This window comes from Tripterygium wilfordii, chromosome 7 (genome assembly GCF_013401445.1).
Source record: "Tripterygium wilfordii isolate XIE 37 chromosome 7, ASM1340144v1, whole genome shotgun sequence".
NCBI classification, from domain to species: domain Eukaryota; kingdom Viridiplantae; phylum Streptophyta; class Magnoliopsida; order Celastrales; family Celastraceae; genus Tripterygium; species Tripterygium wilfordii.
In genome coordinates this window covers 15,454,068-15,474,656 of record NC_052238.1, presented here as the reverse complement: position 1 = coordinate 15,474,656, position 20,589 = coordinate 15,454,068, and the positions used below count along the sequence as shown (strand labels likewise).

At 38.0% G+C, this 20,589-nt stretch overlaps 4 protein-coding genes across 4 annotated transcripts; 2 read left to right on the top strand and 2 right to left on the bottom strand.

Moving 5' to 3' along the window:
* Nucleotides 1-1,154: 1,154 nt before the first annotated feature.
* Nucleotides 1,155-4,577, top strand: LOC120001958 (protein RER1B-like). The gene is made up of 4 exons (XM_038850485.1): nt 1,155-1,309; nt 2,041-2,418; nt 3,950-4,130; nt 4,255-4,577. Exons 2-4 carry the CDS (start codon nt 2,069-2,071, stop codon nt 4,306-4,308), a joined length of 585 nt encoding a protein of 194 aa, XP_038706413.1. The 5' UTR covers nt 1,155-1,309; nt 2,041-2,068; the 3' UTR covers nt 4,309-4,577.
* Nucleotides 4,578-5,495: 918 nt separating this feature from the next.
* On the top strand, nt 5,496-12,083 carry LOC120001953 (adoMet-dependent rRNA methyltransferase spb1). Its single transcript, XM_038850480.1, has 11 exons — nt 5,496-6,022; nt 6,446-6,493; nt 6,574-6,732; nt 6,836-6,882; nt 7,274-7,430; nt 7,510-7,571; nt 8,738-8,951; nt 9,326-9,415; nt 10,082-10,224; nt 10,326-10,446; nt 10,850-12,083. The coding sequence occupies exons 1-11, from the start codon at nt 5,549-5,551 to the stop codon at nt 11,861-11,863; spliced, it is 2,529 nt and encodes an 842-aa protein (XP_038706408.1). The 5' UTR covers nt 5,496-5,548; the 3' UTR covers nt 11,864-12,083.
* A 269-nt stretch (nt 12,084-12,352) lies between these two features.
* LOC120001957 (phenylcoumaran benzylic ether reductase Pyrc5) lies at nt 12,353-14,380 on the bottom strand. Its single transcript, XM_038850484.1, has 5 exons — nt 14,116-14,380; nt 13,744-13,878; nt 13,147-13,384; nt 12,818-13,021; nt 12,353-12,692 (listed from the first exon to the last, which is right to left on the bottom strand). The coding sequence occupies exons 1-5, from the start codon at nt 14,296-14,298 to the stop codon at nt 12,526-12,528; spliced, it is 927 nt and encodes a 308-aa protein (XP_038706412.1). The 5' UTR covers nt 14,299-14,380; the 3' UTR covers nt 12,353-12,525.
* A 2,101-nt stretch (nt 14,381-16,481) lies between these two features.
* LOC120002648 (probable pinoresinol-lariciresinol reductase 3) lies at nt 16,482-20,546 on the bottom strand. The gene is made up of 8 exons (XM_038851409.1): nt 20,275-20,546; nt 20,053-20,187; nt 18,999-19,236; nt 18,678-18,881; nt 18,561-18,612; nt 17,959-18,196; nt 17,241-17,419; nt 16,482-17,195 (listed from the first exon to the last, which is right to left on the bottom strand). Exons 1-8 carry the CDS (start codon nt 20,512-20,514, stop codon nt 16,748-16,750), a joined length of 1,734 nt encoding a protein of 577 aa, XP_038707337.1. The 5' UTR covers nt 20,515-20,546; the 3' UTR covers nt 16,482-16,747.
* Between the last annotated feature and the right edge of the window lie 43 nt (nt 20,547-20,589).

Below are 20,589 nucleotides of genomic sequence, written 5' to 3'. Positions count from 1 at the left end.
TTTACTTTATTTTAAGAAAATATCTCGCATCCCCCACTCAAATCCATGATCTCGTGGAGGTGGGAAAGTGAGTATTCAAGTGAGTGAGTATTCAAGTGAGTGAGTAGACTACATGGCTTGTAGTAACTAATCTTTGTTATGTGATTCAATGTATTAAAATTCTATGCAATTCATATTCATGGAAACTTTACTTTGGATTTGTGAACACGCTAATTTTGGATTTGATGATCGTCGACACATAATGGGCGGGCTAGATTTGTGCAAACTTTCTAATGTCCATTTGCACACGATGGGCTGGGCTGAAGTTTGTGTGATCTATACATTTTTAATTTTATTTCCCAACCAAAGCACATTTGTGAGAGAGTAATTTTTCAATAATATTTTGACATTTAAAATGAGTTTTCACCTAGGCACACCCCCTAATTTTTATATTTTACGAGCTTCAAATCTCACAAACCAACGGCTTAAATTACAGTTAAATAAAAAAATTAAATTGGAAAGTCATTGCCGTTGGTCACGTACTACAAAAGTAATGGCCAATCACCATTTCAAGCAGTCGACCTACCAAAACCAAGCTCATTATCGCCATAAATCTTTTTCCGACCAGTCACAGACTTAATCACAATGGAAATTGGCTAGAATTTGAGTATGAAGTCGTGCACCATCACCTCTTCTGGTCGTTAATCTGGACAACTCCAACGTCTCTTTCGGCAATCAATGGTACCATTCTACTCATTTCGACAATGCACATCTTCCCCAACCAGTTCGATCGAAATAGATTTTGGAATCCAACGTGTCATGTAAGGCATAATGGCCAACATCTTTACAGTTTTTTTTTAAATTTTTTTATTAAATTTAATCTTTGTCGTTGGTCAGATCAATGGTTGTAGTGTAGATGAGTGAGATGACATGTGAAACCTCTTGTTTTGAGTCACACATATTTTAAATCAATGGTTTAAATATAAACTCTTAATTTACACCCTTATTTTAGGTCCTTATTTGATAATTATATACATATATATATAAAACGAGAAAAAATAGACAAAATACTCGCACCACCATGTAGCCGTATACTTACGACAAAAAAATGCTGGCTGTTTGGTCAATCGTCGACATTGAACTTCTGTACAGTGTCACCGACGGTAACTTTAATAATTCCTTTAAATAAAAAAATAAAATAAAATAATAGTACACAAAAATCCGTTAACCCGCACAGATCTGCTATTTTTTCGTCTTCTGAACAACAATCAGATTCGATCTCTTCACGAAGACTAACGAGACTCCGTCTCTCTCTCCGAGTCTAAGAAAGGTCAGCTCCTTCTCTCATGTTCCCTACAGTCTTGCACTCTCTATTCTTTTCATCGATTTTCAATGCGGAATCTGGCTTTTATATAGCGTTTGTTCTTCATTCGGAGATCTGCATCTGTAGCTTCTTTTTATACTGTATTGGCTGCTTGTGTTCTATGGAATCCTTGTTTGGTTGCTTAGTATATCGAGCCAATGTTCTGACTATTAGAGGAAAATCTCGGATCTAGTACGATTTTGCGTTGTTTTGGATTAATACTATTGTCTATATCCGCTTTAAGAGAAGCTAGGTGAGCTTTAAGGTTTTGAATTCCGAAAAGCTGGGGAATACAATCCGGACCTTAATTTCTTTACTTTCTTGCGTTTTCTTGGCCATTTAATACGGGATTAGGTTTTCTGCCTTTTTTTTTTTTTTTTGTGATTTAGTTATTATTACTGGTATTTAAATAAAAAAAACACCGCAATCATTCACCCTATAATACACATATCAACAACTTCAAGTGTGTTAGTGTTTCATTGGACTTGAAAATCTGCACGTTGTGTGGCTTGAAGGAATTTTATTGTTCATGGTCTTGATTCATATTAGATATTTTGAACTGTCGCATATAAGCAGTTAAGCACACAAGCATTCATAGGTGAAGGAAACTCATAGTTTCATGTGTGTATGTGATATATCTGGTGATTCTTGTGAGTTGATTTACGTGATTTCAGTGGATTATGATATTATGTTTGCAGGTTTTTTGGGGTTGTGATTGAAATTTGAATGGAGGGGATTGGCGGTGACGGTGCCTCAGTGGCATCACCCGTGTCTCAGTGGGCTCATGGTGCTTGGAGGCGGTACCAGTATTATTTGGATAAGACTACTCCTCATTCAGTCAATAGGTGGATTGGGACTTTTGTAGTAATGGCTCTCTACTGTTTACGAGTCTATTATGTTCAAGGATTTTACATCATCTCGTACAGTCTTGGGATCTATCTACTGAATTTGCTGATTGGGTTTTTGTCTCCTCTGGTTGATCCTGAACTTGAATCTTCAAATGGGCACTTGCTGCCAACAAAAGGTTCTGATGAATTCAAGCCATTCATTCGTCGACTTCCTGAGTTCAAATTTTGGTAATTGAAGATGCTCCTCCCACCCTCTATTTTCATTGTTTGTAATATTTCTCGATGTCATGTTAGCTGCAAGCATTTTTTGATATTGTGTTTGTGCAATCTTGTAGCTGATTCTCTATTTCTCACGTGTTATTTGTTGAGTTATCTTGATGTTCTGGAATGTTGCATTTTTATCTCACCACCTTGGTTTATTTTTTGTGCCAACTGTTTGTTCTGGAAGATCCTGTTCTTTTTATAGTTTGCTTTTTTTGGTGGGGGGGGGGGGGGGGGGGGGTTGGGGTATTCTTGTTTATGAGTCTTCCCATCTTCATTCACGCTATTATTGGTTTATGGTAATCCTATGTCAACATGGGTTTCCATTGGAACAATAGCAATTACTGTTTTATAGCTCCTTTTAAATAGTACTTGGAGCAATCAACAATCTCAAAGGATAGAAAAAAGAAAAAGGAGAGGATACATGGAAGGATTGGGTGATCTCAGAGATTCAATATTATTTGTTGCTAGTTGCTACCTTTAATATTTTGATGCACGAATGATGAAACTACTGAATATATTAGAGGAAAACTTTTTTTCCATGATCTAGATGTCATGCACGTATTTGTAAAGAATTTAAATTTGCATTATTCTATTGCTGTGTTCGAGAGCAAATGAGCTGCTCTTGTATAAAGATTTAAGACATACATTGGGTGTAATTCTCCTCTAATTTAGATGGATATTTGAAGCTGTTCTATGAATCTTCTAAATTTTCTTGTATCTGTTTCTATTGTCTAAGTGAGTTGCCTGCTCTACACGGTCTTTGAAACATTTTTATGCAGTGGCCTATAATAGCTGGTTGCAAATACTTGTTATTAAGGCTTACATCATTGGAACCCACTTTCTGAAGCAAATTGTCTTGCAATGCTTGATTTGTCACCCCTTACTTTGTTTGGTGAGTGGGAAAGATTGGTGCTCTAAGTGCCTCTGTTTTTAACTTTTAATATGCATAAGCCATGGCAGTTTGGTGGTTTAGATCCCTCTTAAAGTTTTCAGTTGTGGAAGAAGAGGTCTTAGATAACTTACATGAGCGAACGTGTTATAGCTCTATTGAAAATTTTTAGTTTACGTGCAAGCAATATAGGGTAATAACATTCATTACTCCCTTCCCAAAGTTGAACTTGCAAGTTTTACTCTTAGTGTGTGAAAATAACTTAATTTCAATGTTCATGTAATCACTTTCTTTTGGTTTTAGCCTGCTAGTTATTATGTGGTCACATGGCTAGTTTTTTTTGGTTCAAAGATTTAGCATGAAATTGATGATGAATTCTTTCTTTAATTTGTGTTTACCTTTTACTCTTTTAGTAATTTTTAGGTGGTGACAGCAGTACCTCATAGACTCTTAATGTTGACCTTTGGATTTATAATTTGGACCATCTTAATGTTTATATCATAGAATTGAGAAGTCTTTTCACTCATGGCGTGGAGCGGATTTATACATCCTTCTCACTGTAAATGCATGCGGTTAATACTGTTGTTATTGGTGTCATGTTTCCAGGTATTCCTTCACGAAGGCATTCTGCATTGCATTTGTCATGACCTTCTTCTCCATATTTGATGTTCCTGTTTTCTGGCCTATATTACTTTGCTACTGGATTGTTCTGTTTGCCCTTACAATGAGGCGCCAAATTGCCCACATGATCAAATACAAATATATTCCTTTCAGCATTGGAAAGCAGGTTAGTTTCGTGTACTAACGGTGATACCTCTGTCGCAAAAGGAGGCTCTTCTTTTTTTGTATTTCTCTAAACTACAAATATATGCTCCTGAAAGATGATATTCTGTTATTTTAATCTTTAACAGAAGTATGGTGGTAAGAAATCTTCTGCAAGTAGCAGTGGCTCCCGTGGCGATTGAAGCTGGGTCGTTTTATGTTAGAGCAATTAGGGAAGAAAGTATTAGTAGTGAAAATCTGTGTTCATTTTTTTCCTTCTCCTTTTGGTGGCACATGCTTCAAGATACGATGGAATTTAGCACATAGAAAAATGTAAAATTAAATTGAGCCGTTGCATTTTATGATGGCAGAAGAAGTGTCGATGTGCATTTGGTGAAAGCCTCTTGTTTTATACAACATATTAAGAAGAAATTCAGTTCAAGTATTTGTTTTGATTAGTTGATTATCATCATTTCTTGATGCTCTGTCTGTGTGTGTGGTGTAGTTGAGTAAAACATCTTTGTTATGGCCGTGCGTATTTCATGAATATTGAAGAGGTTCATCGACATGATTTCGAGATCTTTACTTTTTCTTCTTCCGATGAGAGCTTGTTGGTTTGGTATGACCCATGCCTGTGCGCATTTGATGTAGTTTGAGAAGCATTGAACGGTGGATTTCAGCGGGCATTGCATCCCTGTTTCTTCATTTTTCTTTTGGTGTAGCATTCAATTCAATTTGAGGGGTAAAGTGGGTCAGTCCTGAGATTTCGTCGATTGAGCCGGCCCACGAATCTCAAATACCATGGCTCAGCACCCTAAGTAAGGCTGTTAAAAAAAATCGTTAAAACTGAAATCGAAATAATTGATTGGTTTTTTATTATACAAAGTTGCACATTTCATCATTAAAAATTGAACCGAACCGATAAAAAATCGATCATTTGGTTGGTTTTTTTTTCATGTAAAAAACTTAAAAAACATACCGCAATCGATCGCGAACACCCCTAACGTAAAGGGTTGTGCTGACGGGTCCTACAGACATGGCGGACCAGGATTTCTTTAAATACAAATTGATCTTTTGTTTGTTGATACACTAACCATTACACCACATCTTTTTTCATATCTATTCCATATATTATTTATTATTTTTATGGATCTATTCCAAATCTAATTGTTAAATAACTTTAATTTTTGTAAAATCGAGCTGCCCGGCCGTGGAGATCCGGCACGGTGAGTTGCGTAACGGACCGGGCCAAAAATCAGGCCCATCATGTTACAAATTGTAGCCCGTTACAAATCATTGGGCCAGGCCTAGCACGGCCAACCGGCCCTTGTAGTCTGCAGACTCTACACAAGTCATAAACTGTAGCGGTGGTTTTATTCAGGTTAGTTATATAATCTGAAACCCTAAAACCCTACACAGACCTTTCACTAAAATCGCAACATCATGGGGAAGGTGAAAGGCAAGCATAGGTTGGACAAGTTCTACCGGCTCGCCAAGGAGCACGGTTACCGTTCCCGTGCCTCATGGAAGCTGGTTCAGCTCGACTCCAAGTTCTCCTTCCTTCATTCTTCACGCGCAGTCCTCGATCTCTGCGCCGCCCCTGGTGGTTGGATGCAGGTCGCAGTCCAACGCGTCCCCGTCGGCAGTCTCGTTCTCGGTATCGACCTTGTGCCTATTGCCCCTATACGCGGCGCACTATCTTTCGAGCAGGACATAACCAAGCCTGAGTGCAAGGCCAAAATTAAGAAGATCATGGACCAGCATGGGGTTAGGGCCTTCGATTTGGTCATCCACGATGGTTCTCCCAATGTCGGTGGTGCCTGGGCTCAGGAGGCAATGAGCCAGAACGCGCTCGTCATTGATTCCGTTAGGCTCGCAACACAGTTCTTGGCTCCGAAGGGAACTTTCGTTACTAAAGTGCGTCTGTGGCTGATTCGTTTTCAGCTTTGGTTTATGAATTTTCGATGCTCTCTATGATGTTCTTTTTGAGGTGTTTTGAGTGATTCTGTGGTTCTATTCTTTTGATTTCATGGCTCGTTGAAACTGGAAGTTCTTCTAATTTTAATTCGTGACCAGGGTTACATTGCTTGTTGTGCTTCTTTCAAATTAAGTTTCTATTTATTTGTTTCTTCATTTGAATTACGAAGAAATGCTTGAGAAATGTACTTCTTTGCGCACACATTAACCTCAATTTAAAGTTAATTCAAAATTTTCTTTTAAGCAAGGAATGCTCATTCAATATATTGCTGCTGTTTCATCCAGATCTTTTTGTATGCCTAAGTTTTTCGCCATGAAAAATTGAGAACCAATTCTGATTGCTTATCATTTGTCCTTCATTAGGTTTTCAGGTCCCAAGACTATAGTTCTGTCCTCTACTGCCTCAAGCAGGTGATTATTTGATCTACTGCTAAAATATAATGGCCATAACTCCATGGGCACCTGATTTTATGATGCTTTTTTTTTTCCAGTTATTTGAGAAGGTTGAGGTTGATAAACCAGCAGCAAGTCGTTCAGCTTCTGCAGAGATATATGTTTTGGGTCTAAAGTACAAGGCCCCTGCAAAGATTGATCCACGTCTTCTAGATGTGAAGCATTTGTTTCAGGGATCTATAGAGCCGCCCCGAAAGGTAATCCTTCTAAAATAATGGAAAAAATGGAATCACTCTCATCCATCTCCTATACAATATTATTGTTTTAACCTGGTTATAATCTTATCTGCTTTATATGTAGGTGGTGGATGTGCTTAGAGGTACAAAGCAAAAGAGACATCGTGATGGGTATGTGGTACTTTCCTTGATTGGCATCATAATTTTATTGTTGTTTCTGCAACCACATAAGCTATATATTATGGCAGCTATCATTGTTTCTAGTTCTACAGTAGCATGGTGTCCCATAGTATTTGATATTAATATTAAAAGGTGTCCAATGCCGGTGTTATTAATATTAGAAGGTCTCCAAATGGTAATGCCTTATGCTTTATTGTGATTGAACTTGTTTGTACTCCCCAGCAGAGGGAAAAGAAAAGGAACTTATGTGTGGTGGGTTTCTGTCAATTTTTAATTGCTATAAACTGTTGTAACATATTATATTATGATATGCAAATATACATATTTTCCCATATTTGCACAGTATGTTTTATTCCATTGCTAACTTGGTTCCTAACTACAGCTATGAAGATGGAGACACCACTTTGAGGAAAGTGTCTTCGGCTGCAGATTTCATTTGGTCAGATGCTCCTCTGGAGATACTTGGTTCTGTTACTTCCATAGCCTTTACCGATGAGGCTTCCTTGCCCATTAAGGATCACGCTTTAACAACAGAAGAAGTAATCTCTCTCCCGCATTAAAACTTTTGTATTATGTTTGTTACAGTTTCAAACACTGATAAGGGAGTTCTCTGACCAGGTTAAAACTCTGTGTGATGATCTGCGTGTTTTGGGAAAGCAAGACTTCAAGCATTTATTGAAGTAAGCCACGCACAGAATTCTGCATCCCTCTTACTCCATTTTCCTTTTACATTTATTATGTTTTGATGATCCGGATGAGTTGTGTGAGCAAAGCTATTTTGGCATCCTTGGACTTAGTTTGTTTGTCATGTGATTGCACACCCCAACCCCTCCTCCCCACCGTCCACCCAAAAAATGTAGAATATTGCAGCAGTAGTTTATGAGACAGGGTTCCCATTTTTTAAAATTTCTAGGCATTGACATGACTAATTGCATTCTAGGAGTTGTGACATAGGTTGTGAACTGACCTGCTCGATTCTTGATTGTAAAGGTATGCTCCAATGAATTATTGAAAGCTTTGAGATGAACATAAGTCTTTTGAAGGCCTTTTGTATTTGAGTCTTGATGTTCCTTCAGTGATGTGATTTAAATATTCAACTTGGCTTTCATTAGGCATGATAAATATCTTATTAGTTTTTGTTTATCAATACGATGGCTAAATGGCATGGCTTGTCCAGTTGTCCTGTTGTCTGTCTTGACATTTTAGAATGGGAATAAACAAATTAAGATTTTTGCATTAGCTTCTGAATGTATATAGGCTATTTGGCACCAGTTTGCAGTTTCACTATGGGCTCATATGGTCCTGAACTGCTCCAAGGGATTCCACCTGCTAAGTGACTGTATATTAAACAGAAGTAGAATTACTCCTTTTTTGCTTAGATCTTATACTTATGTCGGAGAAAACCTAAAATACCTCCTTTTTGGCCTTACTCCTTAGGGCTTAAACCAGGGGAAGGTTCAAGTTCACTCTCATGCTAATAATTTAAAAGAAAAAAATGACTTATGAAGGAAAAATGTGCCCTCTGGTGTGCAGTTGGGGTTAATATCATCCAAAAATAATGCATTGCAGTTGGCAATTGAACTTTTTTGGATGTCAAGATCAACTTAGCTGAACTTTTTTCGATGCTTTTTTATCAAAGTTGGTTTTCAAATTGATTGCACTTGGTATTGATACTAATTCATGCATATGTTATCATTTCATAATATCTATTGATGGAAAGAGTAATGCGGTACTCCCTTCAAGTGCATTGCATGTAAAGAGGGCATACAGTGATTTTGTGAGATTTTTAGGTTCTTTTGAGATGTTTTATCTTTCATCACATTTTTCTCTATGTTTTGCCCTCCAGGTGGCGTCTGCACATGAGAAAGGCCCTTTCTCCTTCACAAAAGACCACTGCGGCGGCAGCAGCAGCAGCAGATGGTGGTAAAAAAGACACAGATGGTGGTAAAAAAGACGTGGATGACGATGATAAATTGCTGAATGAGATGGAAGAGTTGACGTATGCCATGGAGCGCAAGAAGAAACGGGAGAAGAAGCTTCTTGCTAAAAGACGAGCTAAGGTTGTACTTCTAATTCGTGCTTCGCGTGAAGATAGACCTTTATCTTCTATTAAGATTAATCCTTGTTTTGGAGGTTGTACTGTGTATATAACATCTATGATTTATAAAATTTAACTATATTTCAGTTTCCAAGCAAAACTTCCCAGCGGGATGTAATATTGGTGTATCCAAAAGAAAGAGAAAAAGGGGTGGGGGGGGGGTGCTAATGTTTGATTAATTATGGCAGTTTGTTTTGGGTTTTTTTTTTTTTACCCGGGGTGGGGGGGTGGTAGACCAGTGCATGTTTATATTTTGGATTGCGTACAATTCTTTTTCATCACTTGATATGAAATTTTCTTGTTTTATTTCATACTTTGTTGTGTTGAATATATCAGGACAAGGCACGAAAGGCTACAGGAATGCAAATAGATGCAATGGAAGATGGTTATACTGATCATGAGTTGTTCTCGCTCTCTTCCATAAAGGTAGTCTCTTGCTTTACTAGTGTTTTTGTGCTACCTTACTGAATTCTATAAAACAAATCTGACTTGTTAGTCTGCACCAAATTATGATTCAAGACATAGCCATGTGACCATTTTCATATTTTGGGCAATTGTTTGTCAGGAGGCGCACGCTTAACTTTTTTAAAAGTTCGATATTTGTTTTGTACTGGTCTAGAAGGTCATTTAATTTTTACCCGTCCCCTCTTATCATCCATTTTTTTGAAGGAACTATAACTTTATCCTTTAGAGTTTGTAATACATGTTTTTGGATCAAGGAAATCACATCCTGATGTGGTTAAATAAGAACATGAAGCTTCCAAGTGCCATTTATTATTAAGCTTGTTTTTTGGGTGTATGAGACGGAGACCAGTATTAATTTTGCCTTTGCCTTCTGTTATTGTATTGGTTGTATTCCCAAAGCCTATCCTTACCCCCTTCTGCTTACATAGCTAAACCCCCTTCTCATCTTCTGGCTGGGTGCTCAAAATTCGACTTTACTTGGCTATTTGCAGCAATTTTATTTTTTGGGGGCTGAAAATTTATCGGTGCTTTTTTTTTTGAAGATACTTTTACTTAAATTTTACTGGGCACCTGAAGTTATCATATTCGCATGATCTTATTGTTCTGCAATTTCCAATCGCGTTACAGGGAAAGAAAGATCTGGTAGCTGTTGATTCTACTGAATATGATGATGAGAATGGTGATTTAGGTGATAGTGATAAGGAAGAGAGCCCTGAAGACCACCGGGATCACTCTTCCGGTGAGATAGATTCTGACGAAGAACGCAAAAGGTAAATTCCTTCTACCCATGTGTTACACCTGTTTCTGATACAAGGAATAGAGTGACTAAAATTGTATGTTTCCGTCATTAAAAAATTTCTCTTCACGCTAGGTATGATGAACAAATGGAAGAGATTCTCGACCAGGCTTATGAACGATTTGTGGCTAAAAAGGATGGGAGTACTAAACAGCGGAAACGTGCAAAACAAGCTTATTCTGATCAACTTTTGGAGGTATGGGCCTCCTTTAATGATTTTAGGATCTGTTGATATTTGTACCTTTTTTTCCTCAGCCTGAAAATTTGGTAGAATTTAAATTTTTGTTTAGCTTTTTTTTTTTTGCCCCAACTCGTCTGCGTAGAAATGTTATTTGGTCACACGTGTCCATTTTGGGAATTATATTACCGTTGACCCCATTTGCTTCGCCACATATGAATTTTTCTCAAAGGATATATTTTTCCTCTTGCACTTGGCTAGTTTTAATTTCCTCTTTGAAGCTACTCATGCTGCACTGGTGAATATACCACTTGGCCATCGGGCTCTAATGTTGCTTGTAAACATGTGCTGGAAGTAGACGAGTTTGCTGCACTACATTGTTTCACCATACCTAGTTTTTATTTTATATTCTCCTATGCAGGGTGATGGAGGCGATGGTATTGTTCACTCTGATTATGATTCAGACAAGGATAATGTTGACGATGAAGCAAACCCTCTTGTGGTGCCACTTGATGATGGGGAAGCACCAACTCAAGAGGAGATCACAAACAAGTGGTTTAGTCAGGATGTTTTTGCCGAAGCTGTGCAGGAGGGTGATTTAGGGAAATATGATAGTGAAGATGAAATGCAGGTTGATGGACGGGTGGAAAAACTTCATGTTGCAGAGAAGGCCAAGAAAAAAACGGCTGACCATGCTGTTGGGTCCACCCGTGCTCAACCACAAGCTCACAAGGGTGAAGATGACTTTGAAATAGTCCCTGCTCCCGGTACCGATTCAAGTGATGACTCCTCGTCGGATGAATCGGAAGATTACGATGTTGATGCTAAAGCTGAAATTTTGGCTTGTGCAAAGAAGATGTTGAGAAAGAAACAAAGGGAGCAGTTACTTGATGATGCATACAATAGGTATATGTTTGATGATACAGGCTTGCCCAAGTGGTTTTTGGATGAAGAAAAGAGGCACCGACAGCCAATCAAGCCTGTCACAAAAGCGGAGATTGATGCAATGAAAGCACAGTTCAAAGAAATTGATGCCCGACCTGCTAAGAAAGTGGCTCAAGCCAAAGCCCGAAAGAAGCGGGTTGCCATGAGAAAACTTGAGAAGGTACGCAAGAAGGCAAATACAATAGCAGACCAGGCAGACATATCTGATCGTTCAAAGACAAAGTTAATTGATCAACTATATAAGAAGGCAGCGCCCAAGAGACCTAAAAAGGAATATGTGGTTGCGAAGAAAGGAGTCCAAGTCAAAGTTGGCAAGGGAAAAGTTCTTGTTGATCCACGAATGAAGAAGGATTTAAAGAGAGGTGGAATGGGAAGATCAGGGAAAGGCAAGAAGGGTAAGGGCACGAAGGCTCAAAAAGGTAAAGGATCAGCAAAGGCTTCAAAGATGGGAAAGAAGGGAAACAGCGGCAAAAAGGGTACGCGTCCCTAAGCTGGTGTGATTCATAGAAACTCTAGTTATCTTTCTAGATATCACCCCAATAAATTCATCTGTCCTGTAACGATGAGTGATTTAGTTTTTTAGTTCGGTTGCAATTTTTGTTTGTTTAAGTTACTGTTCAACATTGTAATGAGTTTTTTCGAATCTATTTGGTGTTAATGTGCCTCTCTAACTAGAAATGGGAGGAAGGATTTTGTGATCTTGTTATTCATTTGTGAGTCTTGCAACTTGAGAGAGTTGTCTCTGAGGGTATCTGCATCAGACTCTGATTGTGCATGGCATGGTCTCTCAGTTGAGGGAGAGCTTTATCGATCGAAAACAGCTAAATTCCAATGCCTGAACCAACTGATTTCCCTTTCGTTTGTGGAAGTGTGTTTTCATCAGCTAAAAGCTGTTTTTTGATCGAATGGAACACATCCATTCTCTGAGATGTCTGATAAAAACATTAGAGTACTTCTTCGGTGGTAAGTTTTTTCCCCATGAAAACGAAGCATAAATTGCACAGATTGCCATAAAAAGCTACCAAGTTCATAGAAGGCCACGAAATTTATAAGCTAACGTAAGAATCTCTTACATAATCCAGAGATTGTCAACGTCAACCATGCAATGTTATCCCACATTATTTACTTAGCTAGCTCACTATAGAGGAGGATTCAGACGTACTGATTAAGGTACTCATCCACAGTAGTGTACTTCACATCAGGGTAAAGCTGTGAAGCCTCCACTCCAAATGACGGTTCAATCTCAAAGTTGGTGTGATCTCCCTTCACGAACACAGCATGACTAATTGCCAATATCACATTAAGAGGAACAGAGGCCTCTGCAAGAACACACCAAAAACCAGTATTATAATTTGGCACCCTTGCAAGACTCTTCAAGACATTACAAGGAACAATGAATAAAACTTAATTGGTATCTTGGGAAGTAATAATATTGTTCCCTAACCTTGGATATTCTTCAGAAGTTGCTCCTCCGGAACATAGATCTTTTCGAGGTTTTTCCCAATCTTTTTCTCCCACAGAGACACCAGATCATTAAATGAGATGATGTTGGCAGAAGGCCTGATGTAGAGGATTTTGTTCAGGGTTCTTGGATCATCCACGGCTTTGAGAGTGTAGGTGGCAATGTCTACTTCCTTGTTGAAAACAGCTACATGCATATCAATAATTGAAACAAATTAGACCTCCTTTAAAGTTTAGACAGATTATGCTTTCTTTTTACCCTCAAAAATGGAAAGAAAAACAACAACTGGAAAACAACCATTTGGTTCTAACCTTTGGGGTTCCCATCTCCCAGGATGATAACTTTATCTCGAGGGGGAGCAGTGGCTCCAGGCTGGTTCAGAGTAGGAAGAAAGTATCCAGCAAAAAAGTTGCTTGACACATAAGTGTGTGGAATTCCTGCAGCCTCAACAGCTCGACGTATGCTGGACTTAGTGGCAAATGCTGATTTTGCAGGCTCAACAGCATGGGTACGGTCCACATCGTTCCCAAACTCTGAGGGAAGGAATCGCTGCGTAACATTGCAAAATTTCAGGACAAAACAACAGTTAACATCCTAAGTCACTCAGTCAGATTATGTAGTTAACAGGCCGAGTGTTCATAAGGTGTAAACTATTTGAACAATTAGTGAGTCAAAAGTAGGGAAGAAGATAAGGTTTTAATTTTCAAAAACTCTCACATATATGCAAATCAACCAAAACAAACAATCAATTGAAAAGATATCAAAGATTCCCTAGCACCCAATCACAGATCTGTGAACTTGAGCTATTGAAACTGGAATAGCTTATTTGGCTTGATTTGCCTGAATTTTCCTTCCATTTGAAGACGCTAAAGTGAAAAAATAAAATAAAAATGGCAGTGTAATATTACCTTGACATTGCCAGCTTCCTTGATAGCAGCGATGATCTTGGCTTGATCAGCTAACTGTAGACTACCGACAGTCGAGATCACCACGTCCACTTTCTTTATCGCCTTCACCAAGCTCTCGTGATCATGCAGATCCCCCTTTCGAACAAAAAAATATACCAGAACAACATTATTAACATTTCAATTAAATCCAGAATTTCTATTACTTTTTCCTTGTTTAGATCTTTTTCGTTCTTAAACATCCGAAAATCTTTCCGTGCTTTATCCCGAAAAATAATCTAAAATATCTTTTTTCCATTTCATTTCCCTTCACTTTCTAGGAAAACAAACACATAACGTACAAAAAAAATGCTGAAATCCTCAAATATCACTTACGGTCACAAAATTGACGCCTGCGTTCTTGAGATTCTCGACGATCTTCGATTTGGCGGGGCTCGACAGAGTGGCTTCTCTCACTAGCGCATAAGTCGGATGACCAGACTTAGCGCTCTCCTCAGCGATGAACTTCCCGATGTAGCCAGTGGCTCCGATGATCAGAATCTTACTTTTCTCGGCCATCGAATAAACTTCCCAATGATAAAACGGATTTTCTGTTCAGAGAAAAATCTGGATGGAGTGACAACTTCACGAGGAACTGAACAGGTATAGTGCGAAGCGCGCAACTTATAACGGTACGGCTTTCTATGAAACTACCATTATGCCCTTATGACGTTTTGGTTTTCAAGAACCTTCCATGAACGGCGTCATGGTAACGTTTTGCCCCCCTCGACCTTAAAGTAGGGTGGGTACATGGGACTTGTTATGGGCTCTGGATTCAACGGCGTCATGGTAACGACCCCCCGCCATCCCAAAAAAAAGGGTAGGTACATGCATCAGATTATTATCAATTTTGGTTAACTTTTTGTCATGTCCCACCTGTAATAAAATTAATTGATATTAATAGAATAATAAAGAAAAGAGAAATAATTATTATTCTGATAGGTAATTTGATGCAGTATTAGTTGAATAAAAAATTTATAAAATAAAGAATAATGATATTTTATCTGTATTTTATGAAATATGTTAAGGGTAGTTGATGCGAATGCTCGTTACTGTTTTAATGGTTTTCCATTAAAAAAACATAGTACCAAGTGTAGGTAGGAATCATGTTCGAATTAGATTATGTTGAAGATGCACCTAATGCACTTGTTTGTACATCAAAAGTTATAAGAAACATTGATGGAAGTGTAGAAATAGCGGTGGATCAAGGATCCTAACTCAATGGGGACACATTTAAGCCACGGTGTCCAAGACTAACGTGCTTCAAATTTTTTTTTGAGATTATTTATATGGCATGAAAATATTCACTAGTACGAAAACTCAAACCAACAAATGAATCATGAAATACGACTTTATTTTTACTTAAGTATGTGCTGAGTTAGTTTAAGTATGTGCTTGTTAATATGCAGTTTAGTTGTTAGAAAATGACTCAATCTGGGGTTGTTGATTGTTCTCTTGATGATGAGGATGATGACATCCTTGATGCGTATATGACGAATTTGGAAAAGAATGATGGTTCTGTTGATGTTAATGTAGGCAGTGGACATGGAGGGAATGGCAATGCTAGTGATGGCGGTGGAGATGATGAAGTCTGTACATATATGATATATGCAGGGAATTTTATTTTATTTTTTTACTTTTCAAGTGGCATTTGCCATTCCAACTCATTATTGACTTATCGGTCAAAATACCATGTAGGCAAGGTTGACTATCCAGATTTGTGGAAATTTGCCTAGTGTGATGAAATTGAAACAATTTTGAAATTGAAACAATTTTGAAAATCGATGACTGAGTTGAAACAATTTAACATTGGGTGACTAAATCGAAACAATTGTGATCTTTTAGTGATGTAAAGTTCAATTAACTCCATTTTTCTTACAAGTCTATTGGGCTCCGTACGCTTTTATGGAACTTGGGTTGGTACAAATAATGCTTTGCCCACTCATTCTAACCTACAAAAACGTCATGTGAGCACCCATGCTCTTTGTACTGGATGTGGAGCATGTGTTCAGAAGATGTGGGATTGCAAAAAGATTAGTCCATGTGAAGCTTTTGACTTGGGAAAGGGGCTGGTTTTCTTGGATTGGATGGCTGCAGTGCTTGGGTGTTCGTCATTGCATTCATGTTCCACGCTCTGGTAATTCTATTGCTCATTCTGTAATTCTATTGCTCATTCTTTAGCCCGTATGGCATAGGGCAGTAGAAAAACCATTTGGCAGGGTTGGTTTCAGTTAGAAGTTGAGTCTCTCATTAGAAGCAACCGTCAACAGATCTTGTTACTCTTGTTCTTCTTAATGAAATTTCTCTTCTAAAAAAACAAAACAAACACTGTGGCCATAGATCAGCCCCTATGTAGAAGGAAAGTTTCATAAATGCAATTCAATTCGGCAATTCCTTAGAAAGATAAACCTCTGTAGACTCCAACTAGGGATAATAAATTCTAGGTGAAAAAATACTTCCATGAGTCTGTTAGACCAGTAGGTAGGTAAGTGTGAGCAGCTACTAATAGGTCCGGTAGTGAGTAGTCAACGAGTTGTTTTCTGCAAACCAAACTAACTGTCCATGTGAGAAGCAGAATGGTTGTTGTACCTTACAGAAAACACCATATCCAGTCCTCCCACCTTACCTAACCAAGGACCACATGGCTATTTCCAAAACATATTCCTCACATTTGAGTCTTCAAGCAATCTTCAAACAAGATATAGAGTTCTGTAAAACTGTAACTAATCACATAAGTCAATCAGCCAGAGATCCATCAAGAAGTTGTTGGTTATCAAGAAAAACACATTACATTTGCTTAAGAGTTTTGCACGTTGCATCAATCTCGCGCAAAGAATTCAATAGTAGTTAAGAGAGCGCCCTGTAGCTAAACCCTACGGCATCTCAAAAAATAATTTCATACTCTAATTACTTTGTAAAATTCTGATCAGTTTAACTTTCAGAAGTTAAGAATTCAAGAGTGATCATTTTATACCAGTGTATCCAGGAACTCGCTGATTGAAGTGTATTTTAGGTGGGGATACAGTTGCGTCCCTTCCACCCCTTCAGAAGACTTGATATTGAAGTTTGTATGATCTCCCTTCACGAAAACGGAATATATAAAAATCATCTCTACAATCCGTTTCAACACCAGTTTAAAGAAATGTAAAAAGGTAATAAAATAAAGAGAGATTAAAAATGAAATTAATAGACAAATAAATACACATACAAATGGCGTGTTAGGATATCTTAAGGTTGGATATCTGGACAACTGACTCGTGTCTTTTATTGATCGAGTTAGCAGGAAACAACAAAGGACCAATGATCTCACGCTCTCGTGTTTTTCAGTTTTGATTGTTTCTGGCAGAGTTATACTAGGAAGTGAATTGTGAGTGATAATGTGAGTTTGGAAGCAGCAGTAACCATGGAAACGACAAGATCAGGAGAAGAGTCATTACTCTGTACACAATTTAGTGCATGACCAGATAGCCACATAATCATTTGATCTGAGCGAGTGGTTACTGAGATCAACTGCTAGTGGCTGACAAGCAGCAATTAGAGTGTCAGCAACGGACTTGGACTTCAGAAAGTAATCAGTAATGGTGAGGTTCCCATTTTCCTTGTGGAGTTGCGAATTGAATATTAAGTTGCATAATACAAACTAGGAGGGAGAAGCAAAATTTCCTCATAGTTAAATCCAAATGGCACAAAAAACTGACTGTTCAACGAAACTAATACACCTAATGAAGGTAAAGCAATACTACTCCAAGATAAACTGGTTCTTTTCGTTCAACAGAAGAAGAGGGCGAGGTTTAGTTTCAGAATCCGATATAGTGGGTTTGCTGATGACCACCAGTGGACGTGGACTGCTTCCACCAATGAAACTGAAGATTTGCTAACCATGAGGGTAAGCGGTGATCTGAGCTCTCCAAAGCATGTAATTTTCTCTAGTGAGTCTCAGGCTGATGAGGTGGTGGAGAACTAGTAGCTTGGTAAGTGACAAGACTTGAAATCCATATAGACCCTCAGGATTGGTATGCAATTATGCATTTGCCAAAAAGCATGCTTTGATGGCATAAAAGATATGAAAAATATGGAAGAGTATGTCACACTCGCCCTAAGTTAAATAATTTGTTCTCAATGTTTTACAAAACATAAAGTAAAAGTATGAATAGGACTCCTAGACCAACTGATAGAGACCTTCCCAAAAAATCTTGACTTCCTAAGCTTATAAACTTTTCTAATTGCAGCTTCATGACTTTCAGTTGCTATTATAAATCCATACTTCATCAGTGACCAATATTCAACCGTCCAAATGCACATCCTCTTTCGTTTCATTGGTCCAGAAACTGAAATTGCAAACTTATTTGCTACATAATTGGCCAGATCTAGAGTATTCAACACCAAGCAACTGAGTTTCTCGGGATTTCCTACTTCTCTGCATGGAAAACAGGGTACATTCTAGAACTATGCATCTACAGGCTTCATAAAGATGCCCCGACCAACCTCGAGCACAGATTAACAAAGGTCAAGGGAGGGTAGGAAATAAATCATTTTCCAGGTATAGACTATGACCACTCACTATGTTAAAAGGCACAGATTAACTACAACTTCTCATTAGCCAGTAAAGATGCCAAATCATTGTATGTAAGTATGTATGTTTATTAATAAATACAAATCACTATAATTGCACTATTTTCTATGTGATTTACACAATTTTCTATGTGTTACTCTCAAGTTTTAAATGTTAAATTGGAAAATCACGAATGATCAATTAGGATTTTCTAAACTGATTTTTAAACATGAACTCCATGTATTGCAAAAGCAGCACTCTTTTTAGAGCTAAATGATTTTCTGAAAAGATATTGCAAATATGTAAGAAGTTATAATAGATGGTAAATGACATGAACAACTGAAACCTTTGATTTTTGTAAGAAGCTCCTCTTCTGATACATACAGCTTCTCAAGTTTCTTTCCTATCTTGGTCTCCCAAATCTCAACTAGCTCATTCAATGAGTAAATATTTCCTGGAGGCCGTAAATACAGGACCTTATTCAATGCACACGGATCATCAACTGCAGCGATAGTGAAGGCAGCAACATCGCTATCTTTCACAAAGATACCTGCCAATAAAAGAAGAAAAGCAAAGGTATTCTGAAATATCCACTGATTTGAAGGACAATACCTTTCTATTTCGCAAAAATCAATTGTGTGAATGGGCTGAATATGTACTAACAGACCTTTAGTATTTCCATCTCCAAAGATCGTGACCTTGTCCCTTGGAGGAGTCTTTAGGCCTGGTTGAACCAGTGATGGAAGCAAATACCGCATAAATAAATTGCAACAGATATAAGTATAAGGAATGTGTGCGGCTTCCACAAGACGCCGAATCTCAACTCTCCGTGAGTAGAAGTTGTAGTCAAGGTCAGATATCTGAGTTTTCTCAGGATCAGCTCCAAATTCTGATGGAATGAACCTCTGTGACAATCCAAGAAAGTCTATCTTATTGGACAGAAACAGTTTTCCGAAATGAACTATAACCTTCCAGCATCTCGACCTACTTGGTTGCACAAAAACATACATAAAGCGTAACAAATATGTTCATATGGATACTATATGCAACAAAACTATAATATCTCATCAGCTTTAGTGCACACAAGGACCTTTGAAAACCTCAGAAAGGGGGGAAGTCAGGAAGAACTAGATGTAGAAACATAAACATCCGAAATATGTAGACTCATCACTAGTATTTTGAGACCATCCTCAATCGCATAAAAACAAATAATTAAGAAAACAAAGGCAAGTCCATAATAATTTGTAGAATATATATGATAAATAAGGATGAAGATTTGTGCATGCTTTCCAACTTGACCAAGAAAATCCTTCCCCAATCTTGATCCAACACATTGGATCAAATAATAAGAATCAAGCCAGGAATACATATGAAGACATACAATAGTTTCTGAACTGATGAGCACAAAGTTCCTTCATGCTTACTAATAATTCATATTTGCAGCTATCAATTACAGGTGAATATGCCAGACAAAATAAAAAAAATAAATTAAAAATACAGGTGAATATCATATTTGTAGATCCTTAAAGTCAATTTTCACGGAGATTGGGAACAAATGAACAATTAGCCAGAAATTATGTTTCTCTCATGGCATGTACAATCTTTGTTCCCCAACATACAAGGGAATTTCTATCCTCCAAGAAAGTTTTTCACATGCTTCAAATTGTAACCGAACGATCAAACACGAAAACAACAATGAAAGAACAGATTAAGCAAACAACCTTGATGCAGCCAACTTCTTTGATGACTTTAATAAGCAGCTCCTGCTCAAGAACCTGTTTAGAGGGGATAGCACAAATCACAACATCCACTTGCTTCAGTGCTTCGATCAGACTCTCCTCATCTTGCAATGAACCCTAGAACTCCGAAATGGAGACAAAATCAAAGAAAATTAACACCAAAAAAGAATTTCAATAGACTGAATCCAATGGGAGAGAGTATACCTTGAGGAGAGTGACACCAGCAGTGGACAGAGACTGTAGCTTGTACTGCTTGGAGGGATCAGTGAAGGCCGAGTCTCTAACAAGAGCGAAAGTTGGGTGAGAGTATTTGAGGCTGTAACGCACCAAATCATGCCCCAGACTTCCTGTCGCTCCGATTACCAGGACCCGACTCTTCTCCATTTTCGGATTGGTATTGTTATCCATCTCTGCAATTAGGTCAAATTTGTGCCCTACGCACATCACCTCTGGGGAAACGGCATCGTTTCACTGTTAACGGTTCTTTTGGTTTTGGGAAACCATTTAAATTTTGAAATT